This window comes from Zootoca vivipara, chromosome 12, assembly GCF_963506605.1.
Source record: "Zootoca vivipara chromosome 12, rZooViv1.1, whole genome shotgun sequence".
NCBI lineage: Eukaryota > Metazoa > Chordata > Lepidosauria > Squamata > Lacertidae > Zootoca > Zootoca vivipara.
Window position 1 is genome coordinate 55,904,309 of NC_083287.1, and position 21,858 is coordinate 55,926,166.

The 21,858-nt window shown below is 49.8% G+C and overlaps 1 protein-coding gene across 14 annotated transcripts in view; it reads right to left on the minus strand.

Moving 5' to 3' along the window:
• The window catches only part of LOC118091751 (serine/arginine repetitive matrix protein 2), a 198,911-nt gene that overhangs the window by 66,745 nt on the left and 110,308 nt on the right, over positions 1-21,858 (minus strand). For 8 of the 14 annotated variants that reach the window (XM_060281024.1, XM_060281022.1, XM_060281019.1 and 5 more), the window contains 9 exons: positions 20,224-20,355; positions 15,319-15,432; positions 12,676-12,804; positions 12,092-12,184; positions 11,323-11,424; positions 10,590-10,697; positions 7,608-8,312; positions 6,307-6,465; positions 1,149-5,276 (listed from right to left, as the gene is read on the minus strand). In XM_060281024.1, coding sequence (XP_060137007.1) covers positions 1,149-5,276; positions 6,307-6,465; positions 7,608-8,312; positions 10,590-10,697; positions 11,323-11,424; positions 12,092-12,184; positions 12,676-12,804; positions 15,319-15,432; positions 20,224-20,355 — 5,670 coding nt within the window. The remainder of the gene's footprint in view (positions 1-1,148; positions 5,277-6,306; positions 6,466-7,607; positions 8,313-10,589; positions 10,698-11,322; positions 11,425-12,091; positions 12,185-12,675; positions 12,805-15,318; positions 15,433-20,223; positions 20,356-21,858) is intronic. The other 6 variants (XM_060281014.1, XM_060281021.1, XM_060281013.1 and 3 more) reach the window with 5 other exon arrangements.

A 21,858-nucleotide genomic window follows, 5' to 3' on the forward strand; every position in this document is an offset into this window, starting at 1 on the left:
TGATATTAAAGCAAGCTGCATAATGCATAAAAGTGATCTATTGAGCAGTGCATTCAGAAACATGTTCTAAAATAATTGTTAAATACACATATATACAAAGCACCCCACTACTGCATGGAAAATAAAGGTGGGTTAGCAGTTGGGAGCTGCACCAAAATTTAGGAAACATATGAAGTACTATCATGAGAAACTTGATTTAAATCCTAACTGCTTGCTGATTTAAACCATTGCTTCAGATTTCCTTGATTGAACTGATACAACTTACTATTTTGTTACGTTTTATTTTTTGCCGTTTATCCCATTTGTTCACGCCTGAGAAACAGGAACCAAACGCCACTCTGCTTGCCCATTAGCAATAATGGGTGTGTGAGAGGCAGACTGGACATTTAAATATATGCAGGGGATTTCATTTCCATTGCAAGACCAGACCGTTTCCTCAACTCAAGATGTACTGCTTTCTTTTCAGAGGGGCACTCTGCACATTCATGAATTACTCATGCCCCCCTCCCAACATTCAGGGGCCTTGGAAACAGCTTCCCACAGCTGTGTTGCACACAGTTGAGAAATGACGTTTGTCGTGGGCTGACCACGTGAGCCAACCATCATATGACCATCTCCATGCCAGCGAGGGGGACATTCAAGACCAGCATAAAGTTATTAAATGGACTAGTTTTCAAAAGAGGGTGAGGAATCATTACTAATAGTCTGTCAGGCTTCAACCTGCGAGCATTGGGGGGGGGGATGAGACTTGAGAAATGAATGCACCAAGACCTGAACCTCAGGTAAGGGGAAACCTCCAAGCAATGTGGTGTCAAGAAGCTATTTTGCTAGACGACGCAATGCTTTTTCAACATTAGTGAGGAGGAGTACAAAAATACTGAAGCGAGAACAAGCACATAAAGATAAGCTTAGGGAGCTTGGTTTATACATTTGTCAGTTCTTCAAAAAATTTTGGCCATTAGCACCCTGGTGAAAACAGGCAAGCAGACTCAAAACAGGCTCTTAACGGGAACAGCCAAGACACAAGTCATGCCAGGTGCATCGGACGCAGGATTAACAGTTAGGTGCTCATGCCAAGGAGCAAGTTCTCACACACAAGCTGTAGTATATGCATTAGCTTCCGACGAGCCACAGTTGCAAAGACACACCTTTCTCTTGCCTTTGTAGATTTGGGCCGTCCGCTTTCACCAGCCTTCTCTTCCCTTGCTCTTGCACAGCCGCGACTCTCGATGGCGGCGGCGGGAGAGGAAGCCCTCTTGACTTTGTGGGTCTCATGTAGCCTTTCATTTGCTCGCTGGCTCGGGCTCTCCTCTCCTCTTTCTTCATCGCTCTCACTCCTTGGTCACCACCGTCAGCCACCGCCTGCGGGATCAGCTCGCCGGCTTCAGAGCCAGAACTCTGTGTGCCCTTTGGTTCGGCTGCCTGGCTTTGCAGATGTGCCTCTTCCTCTTTGCTGGCCACCTTCGCTGGGAGGCTGATCTCTGGCTCCTTCACATCATCCAGCTTCAGAGGTTTGAATGGGTCTTTTGGTTTAGGAGCAGAAGCAGCTTCCTCCCCATCAACATCCTCTGGGACCTTATCTGCCCCTGCCTTACTTCCTAAACTATCCGGACGTTCAGCTCCTTGGCTTTTTACATCTGGCTCTTCGCTGCCACCAATGAGTGCAGTTGTCAGTGCCTGGAGTGGTTCTGCTTCTCTCTTGTTCTCCCAAAGAGGTGGCAATTCCCCAGAAGGGGTGCTGGTTTCTTTTCCGACAGATCCATTACTTTCCATCCCAGCAACCGGCAGGGCAGTCTCCTTGGGCACCTCTTCTGCTGACAGTTCCGAGTGGCCAAGTCCAGAGCCTTGTGTTTTCTCCACCAAGCTTTCCCTTCCATCTTCATCCAGGATGGAGCTGATCGCCTTGTCCTTTCCTGCTGTTAGTTCCTGCTTGGCATGGGGTCTCTTGCTTTTCTTCCGTTTCTCCCTCGTTTCGTCGCCCGCTTTCAGCAAAAGGGAAGCCTCTATCGCGGCCTCATGGCCTCCCAACTTGGCCACGTTCTCCTTCGGCTCATGCTGATCCTCCCGGTCGCTTTTACCGGCATCCTTCAGCATTTCGGAAAGAAAAAGCTGCTCCTTGCTCAGCTCGCTCATGAACTTGCCTGGGTCTTCTAGAAAGGGGCACCCCAGCCCTGGGCTTTTGGAAGGGGCTTCATCAATCCCACCAGAACTGGGGGGAGCAAAGGGGCCAAACAAGCTCATCCTGTTCTCTTCCCAGTGTATCTGATGCCCTGGGGGAAGGCTTTTGATATTCCTGTTCTCGTCTACAAACTCCATTTCCTCCACGCCTCGGAGGAACCCAGCCAATTTGGGATGCTGCCCTTGGTTTGTGGGATCCACCTTTGCTTGCAAGGTGGGTTGGTCAGGGCCACTCGCTGCCTTCTTGCTTTTCCTGTCATTGCCCCTCTTTGCAGCTTTTGCAGCAGGGTCTGGCTTACTGGCAGGAGCAGACCCGCCACCGCTTCCCTCCTTGCTGCTTCGAGGAGAAGGGGGCTCTTTCTGTTCATCTTCTCTTTGGTCCCCCAAAAGTGTGCCTGCCTCCCCTTTGCCTTCCCCCCAAAGAAAGGGACATTCCAAACTCAGCTCGTCTCTTCTATTCTTGGCCGCGTCTGGTCCTCTGGATGTTTTGCCCACCTCAGGATCTTGCCCTGCATCCCTTGACTCCTTCAAGGGACGGTCTTTCTCTTTGGCTTTACTTGGGGATGGAGCCTCCTCTGTTTTAGCCACCTCCCCGTGTTCAGCAGCTAGCCTGACAGGTTCAGGCTTTGCTTCCCAGGCTTGGACACAAACCTGGTGGCTCTGCCCTCCTACATCCCCTTTCCTCGGTTCTTCTGCTGCAGGCTCCGCAAAGGGATGGGGGGATTTTGGCAATTCTGTCCTGTCTCTAGGCTCTAGACTGGCTCCCTGACCTTTCTCTGTGTCTTTAGAGAAGAGTTCCTTCCTTGCGGTGCTTGTTTTTGGATCAGAAGCGACCGGCTGCTCAAAGCCACTTTTCTTCGGTGTTGTATCCAAACTCCCCTCCTCCTCCTTTCTCTCAGATTTCCCCACCGGTTTTGCAGCAGGAACCTGCGCTTCACTGCTCTCTGGCTGTTCAAGCAGAGGGGCGCCATCCTTGCCCGCAGCGCCTGATTCTTTGGTGGTACCGTCAGCCTTCTCAGAAGCCTTGCTCAAGTCAGAGGCCGTCTCCGGCAGAAATGGCTGCTCTGGCGGAGTCTTCCCGGACTTTTTGCTCCTCCCATCGCTGGTCCTCTTTTTGGGCTTGCTCCCCGGCAGGGCTGAAGTGGGGCTCTCCAAAATGGCGAAGCTGGGCCCTTTGCTCTCACCAGGCACGGGGGCTCCCTTGGCTTCAGGAGGACCTGCCATGGCTGGCGTCTCCAAGATGAAAGGGTATGCCGAGGAAGGGAAATCGACCCATTCGCTTCTGCCGGTTGGAGCCCCTTGCATCTTCTCCATCAAGGAGGTCGCAGCAGGAGCTTGGAGCTCTGCTGTATCTGCAGCAGAAGCTTCCGTCAGTTGGCTTGCAGCTAAGAGGTCGGCTCCTTTGCTGGAATCGTTCTTTTCTTTACTCTGATCAGCTCTGCTTGCTTCAGTAGGCGAGGGGCCAGTACCACTCTCTGCCGCTGGAGGAAACGATGCCCCCAGTGAGCTTCTCTTCATGGCTTTCCTGCTCTTCCCCTCACTGCTCCTCTTTGGTTTCTCTTGCAACACCGCAGGTGCAAGAGCTGCTTTGCTGTCCGCTGAGCTGGAGAAGCCAGCTGCCTCGGGGCTTCTGGCTGCCATGCTGCTTTCAGGAGGGGTCACAGCTTCCTCTGCCCCTGGCACTTTGCCCACATCGGCCCGGTCCTCCAATAGGGAGAGCCGCGGCGCCGGAGGATTCTTAACTCGCTTGCTTCTGCCATCGCTGCCCCTCTTCTTAGCCTGTGCCCCCGTCGGCTGTTCTGATGTGCCGGAGCTGGCTCCCTTGCCCATCTCAGTGGAAGGTGCTTGAGCACAGCCAGGTGTCTTGGTGGGAGCGAAGGGCTTGCCCAGATCAGTCTTGCTTTCCAAGGAAAAGGGGGTTTCTGCCGAACCAAAATCAAGAGCGGCACTTTTTGCAGGGCTGCTCCCCTGTGCATCGCCTGGAGAACACTCCCTGAGGGGGCTTGACTCTGGCACAACAGGAAATTTATCCTTGCTCTTATCAGGAGAACTCATTTCTGTGGCTGGCTCCATGGCCTTTGCTTCAGCGGGAGATTTGGCAGCTCCTTCGCCAGGACCTCTGCCCTTCCTACCCTTCTCCTCCTTCTTGGGCTCCTCCACCAGCACCTCCTGCAAAGGAGCCAGGCCCTCTGGGGCGACCTTCTCACCTGCAGATGCTGGTTTCGTAAGCAGGACTTCAACTTCCTTGCTCACTGCAGGTTTGGCCTCCAAAGTGGGCACAATGGGGACCGAGTCCTTGTGAGTTGAGCCTTCCTCCAATGTCCTGCTTCTCCCAAAGGGTGTCATTTCCACAGGACTGGCCTGTGGCCAGGTGGGGCTGCCTGGCTGATTCTCCTGGACACAGCGCTTCAGCTGCTCCTCAGTAGGCTCCCTGCTTTTAGATGGCGATTTCAAGCTGCCATCCCTCATCTCTTCCACTTGGCCAAATCCTCTTGATGTTGCATCCAACGCAACATTATCAGCCTGAAGGGCCAGCTCTCGCTTTGCAGAAACCGGGGCAAGGCTGTCCAGAATTTGGCCCTCTCTTTCAAGCGCTGAAGGATCCTTCCCGGTGACTTCCGCAGGGGCTCTTGAGACCTCTTTAGCGCTCTTCCGGGGCTCAGGAAAGGGGACCTCGGGCTTTTGGAGTTCAGGAGCACACAGGGGAGCTTGCGGCCTTTCGGAGCTGTCCTCCCACATCTCTGCCCCCCTTGGCTGCTGGACCCTCTTCTGCTTCTGCTTTTTCTTCTTCTTCTTCAGTGCCGCGGAAGCTTCCAGGTCCCAACTCTCCTTCGCGCCCTCTGCAAACTCAAACGCCTGGCCGGCTGCCTTCCTGTAAGGAGCTCTGCTCCGGGGGGACGTCCCAGCAACAAAGCCACTGCACTCTGTCACCGAAAAGGGGTCGCCTCCTTGGTTGTGGCTCCTGGGTGCAGCTGGGAGACCTACAAGAAGCTCCTCCGGGGCATCCGCCGCAGGCAGCCAGGCAGGTTTCGCTCTGCCAACCCTGCGGTGGTGGTCGCTGGGTTTGTTAGCGTGTCTTCCTTGGGCAGGAAGCGCACCTGGAATACAGGAAGGTTGCTCGAGTACCAGAGGGATTACTCACCAAAAGCGGCTTTCAGCCAGGCTCCCAGTGCCTACAGTCAACGCTAGTATTGACTCCCACTTTAGTGCAGTTTTGCAGGCAAGGTAAGGGGTTGTGGGGTACCGATCTCCCCTACTTTTTACATTTCTCTCCGCCAAACGTTATCTCATAACGTGGACAAAGTCTCTAGAAGTGTCATCGCTTCTACATTACAGGGAAATGTGAGAATTGCTTTTGTGCTTAGAGATCCCATAAGGCCTTCCTAGGATGGATTTTAGGGCCTACCTTCCCTCTTTTTCTGGGGTGTGGGGAAGGCCAGGTGCACGCAGGCAAGAGCTCTGGAAACAGGGAACTCTCCCAGCAGGAAACAAGCTCTGTTGACAAGTTGGGGGCATGACAGCATGGAGGCACATGGCTAGAAGGAGAAGGCAGGGACAGCTCAGTGATGAGAAAGAGTGTCATTTGCTGTGGCTGGAGAACACAGGGTGTTTTTCTTGCTCACAGCAGAGCCCGCAAAGCCAACTTTGCACTGCTGGGGCCCCAAGTCACCCCCAGTTGGGCAGTGGGAGGGCAGACTTTAAGGGAAAAGAACCCCACACCCCAAAAAGCAACAGACCAGCATTGTTATGAGGTCCGTGACCAAAATGGTTCTCCTAAATGTCAGATCAGAAATGAGACTTATATGGTAACCAGAAGGGGACAATGTTGCATAGAAGACTCAGCAATGGGGGAGAGTTGCCTGTATTTAACCTAGCTCCCAGTATGGGGGTGGAAGGGGGGGATGGAGATTCCCAGTTTTGGGACTGGGGAGCAAGTAGAAATAAGAAACAAGAAATAAAGCTGAGGCCATTTCCTAACCACACAGGAGAAGGAAGAGGTTTGCCTCTTTGGCTGCAAAGGGATAGGCAATTTGCGACACACAGAGAGAAAGATAAGGGTATGGTGGAGATGGAAAACAAGAACTGGAGGCGGAGCTCAGCTGCTCCTCTGCTGCTGCCACTGCCTACCTGCAGGTTCCAGGGAGGCCTTTCCCTGAGGCAGCTCCGCAGGGTGGTCAGGGCGAGGTTCAGGTGCTTCCTTTGGCTTGGCCACTTCCACAAGAGCAGCCAAGGGCTCCTTAGCGTCTGCTTTGCACTCTCCTGGGGGTACCGGTTCTTTCGATTCTGCTAGAAATAAAAGCATAAAAGGCATCAGTGTTTGTTTTTTTAAAGCAAGAAGACAAGACTGGCACGTGCTAGGATAGTTGTATACAAACACAGACTTGCCATGGACAAATTGAATGATATCTGGAATTCATTTTTTTATAAATATTGTATCAGTTTGCTTGGTTAAGGACAATAACTCTTCCCCCCCCCCCCTCTTTGGGTAATGGTACACGATATCTTCGTTGTTGTTCTGTTTTGCTTACTACATGGGTACACTTTCTTGTTTCTTCTTTTTTTGTGTGTCTTATCTTACTCTATGCACTTGCAATTTTGTACCTTTTATTTCTCAATAAGGAATATAAAATAAATAAATAAGAAACAAATGAGTGGTCAAGACAGGATAGCCATCTCCAACTATCTAAAGGGCTGCCACGTGGAAGGTGGAGCTAACTTGATTTCTGCTGCTCCAGAGGAGAGAGGCTCCGGCTAAACTTTAGGAAGAACTTTCCGGCTGTAAGAGCCGTTTGACAGCGGAAGAGACTTTGTCTGAAGGTGGTGGGCTCTCCTTCGCTGGAGGTTTTCAGACAGAGGTTAGGTGGCCATCTGCCAGGGATTCTTTAGCTGTGACACCTGCTTTGCAGGGGGTTGGACTAGTTGATGCCTGAGGGTGCCAAACCTACCATTCAATGATTCCATGAGAGTCACACACACCCCCGCCCCCACCAGCTTGCTCCCATGACCAAAAACACATTCTCTAGGTACAGGTCAAAACCAGCTGCCCAAGAGTGCAGAGGACAGATAAAGATGTCAGCCTCACCAAGATCCTGGGCTGAGTGATATATAGACCATTGGCCTGCCCGATGCAGCCACCAGGACAGTATTGCCTGTTTCAAGAGCTCTGCCTGCCAATATCCTCAGTGTGCAGCTCTCCATCCACCCACCCTGTTTCTTCCAAACTTCCCAATCCCCAGATCAGCCCCCACCTCTATTGCACTAGGGGGGGGGCACCGCTGGTGGGCCTCCCTGCTGCTGCCTCCCTGCCATGAGAGAATCAGGCTCAATCTCCTGATAGGAGGAGGGTGTGGCTTCAATTGGCGCTGGCAGAAGGAAGGAAAGCGGCTTTCCCCGTAGGGAGTGACATCTTTTCCCCACATCTTTCTTACCTGCAGGCTCCGGATGAGGCGCCACAGGTGAAACTGACAGCGGCTGCTTGTTCTCCTCCAGCTTCTCGGTAGGCTTGCTGGGGGGCTGTTTGTCCTTCTCCCCAAGCTTCTCCAGAGCAGGGAAGGTCTCCCAGGGCTGGAGGGGTGAAGAAGGCGTCTTAGCCCCTTCTTGGCTCGCAGCGGGCTGGTTGGGAGACATCTTGCTCTCTTCCGGTTTCTTCTCTAAGTGCTGGCTGGGAGAAGCTTTGGGCTCTTCTGCTTTCGGGGCTGGAGCAGCTTTACTCGCCCCCTCCTGCACATGCTGGTCCTTGTCGACCTTCTCTGTGTGCTGGGCGGGAGGAGCCTTTGGCTCTTCAACTTTCGGGCTTGGGGGCTGCCTCTCCTTTTCCTCCATGGGGAGGATGAGAGAGGGCTTGGTTTCCTCCATTTTCTGGGCGGGAGGCTTGGTTGCCTCCTCCTTTTCTCCCCACTGGCTGAAGAAAGGCTGGCTGTCGTCCACTTTCTGGCTGGGAGGAGTCTTTCTTGTGAGCTCCTCTGCCTTCTGGCTGGGAGACTGGCTGGTCTCTTCCTTCTCCTTGTGCTGGATGAGGGAAGGCCAGCTCTCCTCCTGTTTCCCCAGCACAGGAAAACTGCCAGTACCTGGAGCGGTTGTAGTGTCCGCGGCCTTTGCTTTCTGTTCCTTCGCCACTTCAGCTTCTGGAGAGCCTATACATAGCAAAAGAAGGAAGATGTGCCTTTTTTCATCTGCACTACCCAACTGCCAATGATTCCCCTCTAGGATCAGTGATTCCCTGTCCACTAGCCTGTCCTCAACCAACACCTCTCCAAAAGAAGCAAGTGGCCGTATGGCAGGTGCTGGGGACATATGGACAGTGACCATCCCATTCCTGCCCTGCCTGTGAGCTTCCTCCCAGGGTGTGGGGAGACCAATTGTCCTACATGGTGCTGCACTACCTAGGAAGGAGCAGATCTGTAGCTTGGGGGTGCTCCTGTATTTGTCATGTTTGGCTCAGGTGGCCTCAGTGGTTGGAGTACCTTTTTCTAGCTCTGTCTGTTTCATCGGCTTTTGGACAGGAAGGACTGCATTGCAAGGGGCTGGACCAGATTTTTACTTTATTCACTATATTTATATGCTGCCCTCCATCAAAAGATCTCAGGGCAGTTCACAAGGGAAAAACGAGATGACCCTTCCAACTCTACAATTCTATGACTTGGCCATTGCAATCCATGAGCTGGGGACTTCTGTGCTAGATTACTGCACAATGCAATACCTGGGGCTGCCCCTGAAGACAACTCGCAAACTTTAACTGGTCCAAAACGAAGAGTTGCTCTTGTACTCGAATCCTGCTAGCTGGTTTCCCACAGGTATCTGTTGGGCCACTGGCCTGATCCAGCAGGATCTTCTTATGTTTTTACGGTCAAAGGCCTAAATTAAATACCTGAAACCACCCCACCCCCCCACCCCTAAAGAACCTCCCAGGTGTCAAGATCAGCAAAGGGACTCCTCTTCGTGGTTCCAGCACCCTCAAAAGCGTGCGGAGCGGGGCAGACCTTAGGGTGGGGGATGTCTCACCCACAGAGGTACGGTCTTCGTCCTATGCTGAAGACACACTTCTTTACCCCAGCATTTGACACATTAGAGCATGACAACAACGGTTGTGCTCTGCCTCCACAGTTGGAGGCTGCAAATGCTTCTGAATACCAGTTACTGGAAACCGCAGGAGACAGAGCTCTTGTGCGCAGATTCTGCTTCTGCTCAGATTCCCATTGGGGCACCTGGTTGGCCACTGTGAGAACAGGATGCTGGTCTAGATGGGCCATTGGATGCCATGGACTGGCTGGACACAGAGGAATGGCAGGTGGTACCAGCTGGGGAACCCCCAAGGGAAGAAGCCTCAGAGCCTGGGGATTGGTAGTGACATGACAAGGAGTGGTCAGAGGGAACAGAGGGAGGAGGAGGTGTTGGAAGCCAAACAGGGTTTAGTGAGCAGGGAGAGGCTATGGCAGAGAGAAATCCAGACTCAGAGGCAGAAGCGGAAGCTGGAGAGCAGGGAAGCTAAAAGGCAGAGATGAGGTAGGCTGGTGAGGAAGCCAGGGGTTCTCCTTTCTCCTGCTGTGACCAGCTCCCCTCTCCCCTGGTCTGCCAGAACCAAAAGAGGCATGAAGAGAGCGGAGCAAAGACAAACAAGATGAAACAGCCTCAGATTGCTTGGGAAGGACTGGGTGGGGTGGGGTGGAGGAGACTTAGGGAGTGGTGGGAAGGCAGGAACCTTCAGTCCTCGCAACTGCCTCAATGGGGCAAGAGGAAGACTTGCTGTGCTGACTAGGCCTGAGCTTCTATTTTTTTGAATAAAGAGTTAACTTCACTGACACCTTGTGAGTTATTGCTGATCTGCACAGGGCTCCTATGTTCTTACTAGATTTATATTTTAGGACCCACCCTATTCTTGTTGTTGTGATTTGGTTTGAACTGTTTTCAACGCATTTTCAATTGCTGCAGCCCTCCCTGGGACCTCAGGGTAATGGCTGGGCAGTAATCAAAATATGCTGGGGGAAGCCTGCTCTAGAGAGGACTCCAAATGGCAGCTTTATTTGGAACTCTAGCATGTTGGAATACTGCTGGCTGAGGTCTGCTGCGTTTGCAGGAAATCTGGTGCCATCTTTCCAACTGTGGGAGCTCCAGCAGAGTACGAGGTCATGGAAGAGCAAAGCAGGACAGGATGCGGGCATCAGGAGGGCCATTGATGGGGATGATGGTGTGAGACAGAGAAGGAGGGGGTGAAGGTTTGGGGACAAAGGGGGCAGGGGGAGAAGTGTCTACCCCAGACCCATTTCTTGTGGGTTCCTGCTTGCGGGACCAATTGGCACTTGACTGAAGAGCGTTTCCTGTGCAAATCCAGAACCCACCTCATTTTCAAGCAGCAGTATTGCAAGCAAGCCAAGAAACAAATGCATGCTTTGACATCTTGAGAGCAAGCTCACCTGCCAAGAATTCTTTAAGAGGAAGAGATTTCTGGTCAAATGATGGTTCAAACCCCATCAGCTCTTCCACTGCAGGGGCAGGTCCAGGACCTCCGATCGCAGGAGAAGCTGGAAAAGAAAAGGAAAGAAACAACTTAAGTGGAAGATTTAAAGGTGTGTGTTCTTCCTGCTGCCGATGCCACCATTTGGAAACAGATGGGCAAATGGCCCAGAAAGAAAGGGGGGGTCATCTTTGCTGCCTTTGGGATGGCAGGGTGAGTTCGGAGCAAGTTCAGAGCCAAATCAGTAACCGGTTGCCCCACCACACAGAAGTCAGGAGTACAAATAAATTACATGACAATAATTATATTATATTTATTTATAACTTGCCTCATCCCAAGACTGTGAAGCTCAATTATAAATCATCCCAAATGTCGTGAGTTGGGGAAGAAAGCCTGACACCCCTTGCCCAAGAAACTCCATAGCCCCAGGGGGCAAGAACCACAACCCATGTTTTTCCTCTGCTCGGTTCACAGGTTGCTTGGGGTGAACAGGACACCAGAAATGCCACTTTGGGGTGGGGCAGTCCTGTCCCCACCTCACTCAGCCTATCCATCCCACACTGCCACAGCTGGTCCATGAAGCAGCTCTGGGAATGATGCACTGGAGCCTATCGCTGCAAGCAATCATCCAGCAAGGGTAGTATCCAGATCTCAAACGCGAGCCAGCTTTCCACGGAGCTCTTCCTTCTCACCTGCTGGCGTGGACTGCTTTGACTCTGGTGGATTGGGCTCTGTGACGTCTACCAGACCTGTGTCGGAGCATCCTGGAAAGTTCGTCAGGATCTTGCCGGGTGCTGGGCACAAAGAGAGGGTGGGGGTGGGGGTAGGGGTAAGCTTTTCACACAGAAACTGAGCTGGAGCCACCAGCCAGTCTGAACGGCTTTTGGGCAGGCGCTCTGCGTGACACGACAGCAAATAGGCAGCATCCACATAGCATGTAGTTGAGAGAAAGCCTTGAATGGGGGGGTCATTCAAAGTGCTAAGGTGCACGGGGCAAGTGTAGATGCCACAGACCTGCCCCCCTCCCCAGGTAAAAGCTTTTTTCACCAGATTCTCTCCATTCATCTCTCTTTCCTGCTCATCGCCCTTTCAAGAGGACCTGACCTGCTTCCACCTGTGGAGCAAGAAGACGAAGGGAGTTGGGGGGCACCAGAATGGGTAGGTCATGCATCTCTCTCTGCCTCCAGCTTCAGCCAGGATGCATGAAGACAGGGGTGGGGAGGCAGGACCTAGAAGGGAGTGGGAATGGCAGAACCTCCAAAGCTGGGAAGCAAAGGATTCTGGGAACCGTCTCGTGATGTTTTGCTGCTCTTTCCCCACTTTGTGCCACCAAAACTCTGCCTTCCTCTCTGAGAATCAAGGTGTTGTTTGGAAACAGCAGGTGTGTCCATGCCAATGCCTGACTGAAGAGCCACAAAAGAACACACACCTCCTCTCTGGAGATGCTTCTGCCTTTTTTACCTGGCGGCTCAAAGAAAGGTGTTCCTTGTCCCTCTGCTAAGTGCTGAGGCCTCAACCAGAAATCTTCAGGAAGTCCCGTCTCTCCTGCAGGTGCTACGGGAAACAATGAGCAGATACACAGGCTCTCGTGAAAGCCCACCCAAAAGGTGGCTTCACGACAGGTTACCTTTGCAGACCCCAAGTCAAACTGCCCCAGGTTTTTTGTTTCACCGGAAGAGAGGGGGAGTTAAGAGGACCACCAGCAGATCTTCTAGGTGGTATTTACTGAGCAGCTGTGGCTAACTCGGGATTGCTCCAATTCGCACCGGGGCTCACCTGGAACACCCACACAGGTCAGCTACACAGCTGGCAGCCCCAGAGCCTACTGCAGACCTGGGTGCTGTCTTGTGGCAGCCACGTATTAGCCCTTGAGTGCAGATGTGCTCCTGCTTTTCTCTTCTTCCTAAAATGCAGCTTGCAGTCCCATCCATACTCGCCTCACATCCTAGTTTACTAGCTGCAGCTTCCCTCTCTTCCCCCCACCCCCATTCGACCCCAGGACTGCTGTTGTTCCTGGCAGAGGCAACAGATCAGCATGGGCTCACCTGCTTCATTCTGGTTCATCAGAGACTCTGCCCTGGAATCGAGGAAGGCCATGGGGTCAAAAATGTTTGCAGGAGGATGTTGGGGTCCCAGAGGGGGCTGCTCAGGCACCCCTGCAACTCCGTAAGGTGCTGTAAAAAACAAGGCAGGTTTTTTGCACCACCAGCTCCCACATTTTCCCTGCCACCCACAATGTGGGAGGGGGTGTTCACGCTTAGACTGAACCAAGATGAGGCTGATTCGGTCTCTCAAGTGGGAAGCAATGCATTTTCACCAACTAACAAACCAATACAAACCTTGCAGGAAATGAAGCCCCGGTAGCTAATTGAGTCAGGATTTCCTTTCCAGGTAGCATTTTGCACTGAGAAAAACACACTTCCAGATGAGGAAGAAAATGTTCATTTCCTCTTGCTGCTACCAGCACTCCCAAGTCCTAATCTTGAGCTTATTACTTTCCTGATGTTTTGTGACAGGAGGAGGAAGGAAAACTATGAAGTGCCTTTTTAATAGATTTCCCCAACCTTGCGTCCCGAAATGATTTGGACCCCGTCATCCCCAGCTAGCATCCGGGGGTTTCTCTAAAACCAGGGGTGGAGAGACTTGGTGGCAGCACAATCACAGCATCTGCCTGGTAACTGCTTGCCAGCTCCAGTTTACAAAGCCTCTGGTCCTGCAGCAGTCGCCTGCACCTAAGGGACCACCTGGCACCCCAGTCCTAAGCCTTGCAAAACTGAACAAGCAGAGCATCATGAGACAGGTGGGTGCGGCAATGGCAACCAGTGGAAGAAGCAGAGGGGGTGAAAGAGGATTAATAAAGTGGGGAGGTAGCAACAAGGCCCCATCACACCCAATAGTAGAGTGCCTTTTGGGAGTGCCTTTTGGGAAGGGGAGTTTCCATTTGGCCCAGGCTTCATCTTACCCTTGTGGTGCAGACTTCAGAGGCGGCCTGCCCACCAGTCAGGGTGGATAAAAATCAATGATTTTTTTAAAAAAATCAAAAAAATCGGATTTTTTTGATTTAAATCGGATTTTTTTGATTTAAATCGATTTTTTTGATTTAAATTGGATTTTTTAAAATAAAATGCTTTTTGAGGAAAATATATTACCATCCAAAGGTTATTCCATCATGAAATAAAGATTAGTTTTTTAATTATGTAGAATAAGGTTGTATATGTTTAATTTTTTTGGTAAATAAATTCCATTAATCCATTCACAATGTCATGCTCTTCCAGAGGTTTTTGTAAGATTATTGGGCATTTTCTAACCCTAACCCTAACCCTACAAGATATTATCACAGATGCTTGGTTTACTTTTGCAGTTCTCAAAACTGAATTTGACTCAACAGAGATCACATGCCTCTTCTTCACAGCAAAAATGTTATAACATGAACAGAGTTGAGAAAAAGACCTTAATCCTATTGTTCTACAAACCTATGAATACAGAAACAACCCCTTCAGTGCTAAGTTTCAAGAAGTTCAGTGAATAGAATAGAAACAATATTTTTCTGATTGTTTGGAGTGGACAGTATTTAAGTTTTTCATGTGTAGGCTGGGCTGACAGTCTTAAGTTTCTTAAAATATATTATTTTGTTTAGCCAAATTAGTTAAAAACATGGATGTTTGTTTAAGCAAATAACATATGCTGTAATGTTATTGTTTCAGTTGAATAAATTTATTTAAATTGTTATTATTAAGGTAATGATTATTTTTAAGTTGTCCAAATATGAATAACCCATTAAACTGGGGATAAAAAACTAATATGAAAAGTTGTTATTCTAAAAATCTTCATCTACTTGCATATTAAAGTTATACCAGGAATAATTAGTCTTTATGTAGAAAACTATGATTTAAATCAAGCCTTACTGACTAGTGATTTAAATCGTGATTTAAATCGTGATTTAAATCAGATTGATTTAAATCAAATCCACCCTGCCACCAGTCTTAGGCCAACATTCAGCAAGGCTGTACAGTAATATCAATGCGGACTGGCCTTTGGCCTCGGATATATTCTACTGGGGGTCAGAGCAAGCAGAGGGGAGGGAAGCAGAAAGTGAGGAAGGAGGACAGGTTAAACAACTTCCCAGAGAAGCAGGAGGGCTACACAGAAGCCCCAAATGTTGCACTTCTGATGCCATTCAATTCTGGCTGCAGAGGATTGGGATTTTTTTTAGTTTCCACCAGCCACAGGGAGAAAGGAGGGCTGGGAGACTGGCGGATCAACAGGAGCAAAACGTTGGTGAAGTGGTGGTATTCAATTCCCTCACCGCCACCCTGGATAATGGGACACTTTGCGCAGGAATTAAAGTTTTCAAATCAACATGGTCTTCTTCACACTTACAAGATTTCCTCCAGACACCAAAACGCCAGTCTATAATTTCAAAAAAAGATCTAAGGGAGGCATGAAGGAGCCCAGCCTCACGACCGACGGCATGCAGATTTTTCAAGACCCACTGGCAGATTAGAAGTCTACTGAGAAAACAGATTATGTCCCTCAGTGCTCTCCATAATTAACACGAGTTTCAAAGCACACTGGAGGAGGAGGAGGAGGAGGAGGAGGAAAGATGTCAGCCATGCAGAAGAATTCCTTAGTGGCACTTGAAGCGGGGAGAGTTACGCAACCGGCAAGCACGGCGGAGAGAATTGTACCATGGACTTCTTGCGAAGCTCCCAAATACTCCCCGAAAGGTGGCACATTCGTCATTTCCTGGGGAAGCAGCAGAAGGTCGGACAGGACGTCTTCGCGGTGCATCTTAAAAGGCTCTATGGGACAATCAGCAGATAGTTGGTGTCTTTCTCCAGGGTCTCGAGCCGTGGCCCAGTTCAGGACAGCTTCCACCTTGACTCAGCAGCCCAGGACACCCCCCATGCCCCTTGCTTCTGCCACCTGCAGTGCCAGCCCTGCCTGCTGTGCAACAGACATGTCAATCGGCGAGAGAGGGGTGCAGGGGGCCATGGCAATGGGGTGCAAAGGAGCTGAGACTAGCTGAGCCTCATCTGGCTTACAGGCTACCTACTGAGAACAGGGTCCAAGGGGATGGAGGGCTTAGGAAGATGAATATCCCTCTCTCCCCCACCACCATAAAAAAACCCAACCCTTGGAAAAATGTGTCTAAGGGCTTGCTATAGGGAAATTTTGGCCACTCAGCAGTCAAAAAGGAGACTGAGCTTGAGCTTCAGTTCTGTGCTAGGCAGGAAGCACGGCACTTTTTAATGATGAGCCAAAGCCAGACAAGTAGCTCAGTTGACAGAGCATGAGGCTCTTAATCTCAGGGTCATGGGTTCGAGCCCCACATTGGGCAAAAGATTCCTGCATTGCACAGGGTTGGACTAGATGACCCTCGTGGTCCCCTCCAACTTTGTGATTCTATGATTCCACATCTATCAAGGGAACAAGAAGTGTGCTCTGTAAAGTCCAGCAGATGTCGAATTCTAGGCTCACTGCTGTGGGATCTTCAACCGAGCTAACTTTGTTCCAGGTATAGCTTTAAGATGCTACTGTCACTAAACTTTGCGTCAGGGACGTGAGGCACTCAAAATGTTGCTGGACCACAATTATCACATGGCACAGGGCAAACCACAGTCAAACCCGTTTCCCTGCCTCTACTTGTATGATGATAAGCAAGACTCATCAATACCCACCCCAGACACCCACTTCAGGGCAGGACTGGGAGGCAGCCAACCTAAATCATGGTTTTACTGCACATTTTGAACCCTAACCAGGGCCTCTTGACATGAGAAAAGAAATAAAATGCATCTCTGTGCAGTTAAAGACATAATAACTGGGCTTGCAAGGTGTATAATATTTTGTTTTATTTAAAAAATGCCTCAGGTGTACCTGCTCAAATTGTTGAGGCATCTTACTGGAAGTGAAAATGGACTTTCAGTCGATGGGTACCTGCTCAGACACAACAAGCCCAAAGCCTAGGTGCAGAAGGGACAGGTTTGCATGTGTGTCGGGTGATCCCAATGGCCTGCCACTTCCACACAGTATTCAAACCCAGCGACCACCTACAATCCATCTTGTTAGCTTGTGCCAGGAATCCTATTACACCCTTGACTGGACAGAGGCAGCCAAGCAAGAGAGGAGCCTCGGTGACCTCTTTGCAGGCAAAGCGGCTTTTCCAAAACGAGCCTCTACCTGGCAGCTGGGCGGCATTACAGGAAGCGGAAGCTTCTAAGAGAGGCAGGGCAAAGAGAGCCTTCCACGTTTCACTGGAAACAAAGATGTAGGTTTTCCCAGACCAACACTGAGATACTGCAGAACTAAGGCAGGTGGGGATGTTGGACGAGAGGTTTCAAGCATGATCCAGTCTTATCCTTCCTTGTCCCTGGGGCAGCCATGACTTGCGTGTGCAAAAAGAAGCTGCATCGATGCTAATTCGTCCATTCCTCTCTCCTTCAGTGCCAGCTCTTTAATCAATTGGTTTTAGTGCATGGATAGCTCAGTTGGTTAGAGCATGGTGCTGATAATGCCAAGGTTGCCGGTTCAATCCCCGTACGGGACAGCTGCATATTTCTGCATTGCAGGGGATTGGAGTGGATGATCCTCAGGGTCCCTTCCATTTGCAAAACAGAGAAACTGTCCCAGGCACCAAACACACACCCCACAGACATGAACACAAAATGCCCACTCTATTTATCATCTACAACAGTATTGTTCTTTCAAGCCTGATTTCAGCTAGGAGTGAGGACCCTTTGAGTACATGTGCACCCATGGGTGCTGCGTTGGCAAATGAACTGAAAGCACGCCAAGAGCCTCACTCATCCTGCTAGGTGTTCCATGTTCCTGAAACTCTTAATAAGCACCTTCAACATGTAAACACGTTGGAGGATGGAAGGAGCTCAAGTATTATTCCAAAAACATCCCCTGTGACAACAGTCCCTACGGTGTCCTCAGAAACCAGCAAGTCCAAATTCCACACTTGCTAAAAAATTATGAAATTTCAGCAAGCCTACTCACTTAGAGGTTGTTAGGTTTTTCTATTTGAGTGGGTTTATACGTTTCCCCATATGTATATGTTACTGTGATTAACAAAAGGGTGTTGTTGTTTTTTAATGTGGCAAAACGTGTAGGTTTCTGCTTTCATCAGCTGCTTTGATAAAGAAGAAGTGATGCTGTTTCCAAGGTAAAAAGAAAGGAAGATGAATATAAATAAGACAGCGTCGTTTCATTTCTACCAGAGCAGCTGATGAAGGCAGAAGCCTAAATGTTGTGTCACATGAGAGAGAGAAAAGCCCTCTGCTTTATCAATCACAGTAACATACATATTCTTTTAGTGATTATCCAAATCCTAAAGGGGGATCCATAATAGGTTTGTGTGGTATGCTGTTTGATGCAGGGGTGGGTGGGTGTGTAGATCCCTGCTGGTCAAGCCAAAGACCCATCTAATCTAGGATCCAGCTCTCACAGTGGCCATGAGAAGCCTGAAATATCATTCTGTGTGTAAATATAAAATCTCTCAGCTCCTACAGCCAGTGATACTGAATCACACCCAAAAGTCAGACTGTGTAGGCTTCAGTAGAGCATATTCTTGCACATCAGCTACCAACTTCTACCCAAAAGCCTATTTTCACATGTCAGAATAATGGCTACTGAGCCCTCATTGCAATATATTATAGGGTTTTCCAAAGGGCCCCCCCTCATTTCCCCATTTTTCAGGATTGATGGCCTATTTGAGGCAGCTTTAAAAACAGCACAGATAGGAGATATATCAGTTTAACTGATGCAATTTGTATGCCCTCCACACTAATCTCTCTGCCCCAGCCTTGTAGGCCAGCACCCAAGAGCCATTCCAAGCCAACCCCTGTGTGAAATTGAATTTTGAAGGATTTGAGGAGTCCAGAGAGCACCTGCTCATGCAGGCAGCCGCACAAAGAAGATGCAAAGTGCTTCAGCACAGAGGGAGCCCCGTCAGCCTGGAATATCAGGTTGGTGGGGAGCGGCAGAGAACAACCAGACCAATTGTTTCATGCTCCAGAACACACAAATTATCACTGTGGCATTAAGCGCCGCACACAGAGCTAAATCATGCAAACGCTCCCACAGCAGACAAGGAAGCTTTACTATCCATGACAGCTACGCAGCTCCAGGTGACTTATTAATGGAATTAAACTTACTGAGCAGAGGTATGAGAAGGGAGCCCCATGTCGCTGCCTGAGGGTGATGGACACCTGAGCAAAGGATGCCTCTCCGCTGACCCATTTTGCAGATATGACCCTGCAGCATGCCCACTTTCCCATCTCTGCTTGTCCAAAGCTAGGACGTGGGAATGGGGTTTCCATTTTAGGATCCTTACACACACATTCCCACCACGGAGAAGGTCTCGGCATTGGGGAATGGGAGGGATGGTCTGTTCCCTGTCCCTGCAGCCTGGGGTACTGGCAGCTGAAAACATTTAAAGAGCCAGGACAGCAGATGGGATCGGAACGTTACTCGGGTGAGCTTTTCTGCATGCCAGCTTTTAGAACTTGGTTGGATACAAGCAACAAGAATAAGAGGCTTACAGACAGAGGAAACAACATGAATCTACTTTCAGAATATTGTAAGGGTTCTTTGGGCAAGGGGCAGTCAGGAGAAGATGTTGGAAGTGAATGCTCAGGACAGTAATATAAAGCACGGCACATGGTTAAACAGTGGAACTCCCTCCCATAGGAGGCAGTGATGGCCACCAACCTGTTTGCCTTTAAAGAAGATTAGGCAAATTCAAGGAGGACCAATGATGGCAGCTGTGTTCTACCTCCACTGTGAGAGCCATCATTCCTCTGAATATCAGTTTTTGGACACCACAAGGGGAGAGAGTGCTCTGGTGCTTGACTCCTGCTTACTGGCTTCCCATATGCAGCTGTTTGGCCACTGTGAGAACAGGATGCTGCACTAGATGGGCCACTGACCTGTTCTGGCAGGCTCGTCTCATGTACCTAGCTCCACAGGTATGTTCACGGGGTCTAAACTGGTTGTGACCACACCCAAAGAAACAGATCTTTGAGTCACGTTGGAGTATGCACTGAAAAAGTTACAGAATCATAGCATAGAATCATAGAATTGTAGAGCTGGAAGGGACCCTCAACAGTCATCTAGTCCAACCGCCTGCAATGTAGGAATCTCAGTTAAGGCACTCAGGACCAAAAAAATATTGGCTGTCTGTGTGTGAGCCTCTGTGGAATCATGGTTGAAGTGTTTTTCCGTTTCTCTCATACAGCAGATAGTCAACCTATGGAATGTTCTGAGCACATGCAAGCCACCCCTGACAACCCCACCAGCAGAAAGATGCTTTAGGCCAAGGATAGTCCATGCGGTGCCTCCAAATGTCATTGGAATCCACTTCCCATCAGCCCCAGTCAGCATGGCCAAAGAAGAGGGATGATGGGAGCTGTAGTCCAATGACATCTATAGGTCACCACATTGGCTAGCCCCTCGTTTAGGCAATGAAGCAGAAGCAGGCATTGTTCCTGGAATGGTGTTCAGGTTTGAAATTTCAGGCGGATTTCAATAAAAACACAGGCTTTCGTGCTTCTGTTCTCAGCGAAGCTGCAGCTGCGGCTACTTCTTACCTGTCACATCCATGGGCTTAAATGCTGGCTGTGGCTCAAAGCAATGGGCCCTGTCATCCATTGTCCACGAGTCATTGCGGTCCAGAAACTCCTTGTAGGACATCTTTTCATCCATGATCTTTCCTGGGGACACTGGGAAGAGAAAAAGGAAAGCATCGATGATAACCAGCAAGTCAAGCCGAGCCCTTGGTTGTGCTAGAGAAGAACTTCCGTTGGACCTACAACCTACAGCCCACTAAACTAAGGACAATTTTCACAATGGAGAGAAGCAAGCAGTGGTCATCCCCCTTCTCTCAAGCAAATCCATGTCTCCAGTCAATCCTCCGCCGTACAACGACCTATGGGCGAACCTTTTCCAAGTCAAGCCAAGTAGTGCCTTAGCATTCCAAAGTTTCTTTTACAAGTTCCCAGAAGTATTACAGTAGTGATTTCCTTCTCCTGCCCACCTGCTCATTCCTCATCGGTATAGAATCACACAATTGTAGACTTGGAAGGGACTCCAAGGGTCATCCAGTCCAACCCCCTGCAATGTAGGAATTACAGCTGAAGAATCCCAGATAGCCATCGAACCTCTGCTTAAAATTTTCCAAGGAAGGAGAGCCCACCACCTTTTGAGGGAGTCTGCTCCCCTTTCAAACGGTGCATAGTATCAGCAACTTCTTCCTAATGTTGAGTTGAAATCTCCTTTCTTGTCATTTGAATCCATTGGTTCAGCCCTAGCCTTAGGAGCAGGAGAGAACAAGCCTGTTCCATCTTCCACATGACAGCCCTTCAGATATCTGAAAATGGCTCTAATACCTCCTCCCTGTCTCCTCTTTTCCAGGCTAAACATCTCCAACTCCCTCAGCCATTCCCCACAAGGCTTGGTTGCCAGCCCTTGATGATCCTGGTCACCCTCCTCTGCATATGTTACAGCTTGTCAATTTGCTTCTTAAACTGGGGTGCCCACAACTGGACTGAGGACTCCAGGTGGGATCTGATCAAGGCAGAATCGAGCAGTACCACGACTTCCCTCGATCCTGACGCTATACTTCTGTTGATGCAGCCTAGACTAGCAAACATGTTTAAATAATTGTTTATATAATCACTGCCATAAACACAGACATGTTCACTGTCAGTTGCTTCTGTGTGTACAAATCTCTACACAGATAAACACCTTTCCCCCACCTGCCTACTGACCTGCGCACAGCCCCTCAGTCCTACCTTGGTGAACAATTTGCAATACTAGCTGGTCTTAATATTGTGCTGTCACACAGAACCAGCAGCTTTCTCAGCTGTCCTCCATCACCCCAAGTCGATGCATCATTTGCAACTTAACCCTCATTTCCCTTTTACTCTCCTCCCCGTCACCAGACAAGAGGGTTTCGTGCCAAAGGCCATGTTATCGCAAGCGCCTCAATGCACGGTAGCAGGTAACCTCTGGCCACAGACACTCTCCCTGTGCACTTCAGTGATAGCTACGACCAATGACAGAATGAGCCACAAGGCTTACTCATGTAAATAAGTCCAAGAGAAGCGAACAAAGAGGATTGTGTTCGAGTAAAAAGCTGGTATGTAAAATGCTCCACCATTGGCAACCGTTTGCATTGGGTTTGTTTGTTTCTTAAACTTCTGGGAGGGCTGCAGCTGCTTGAC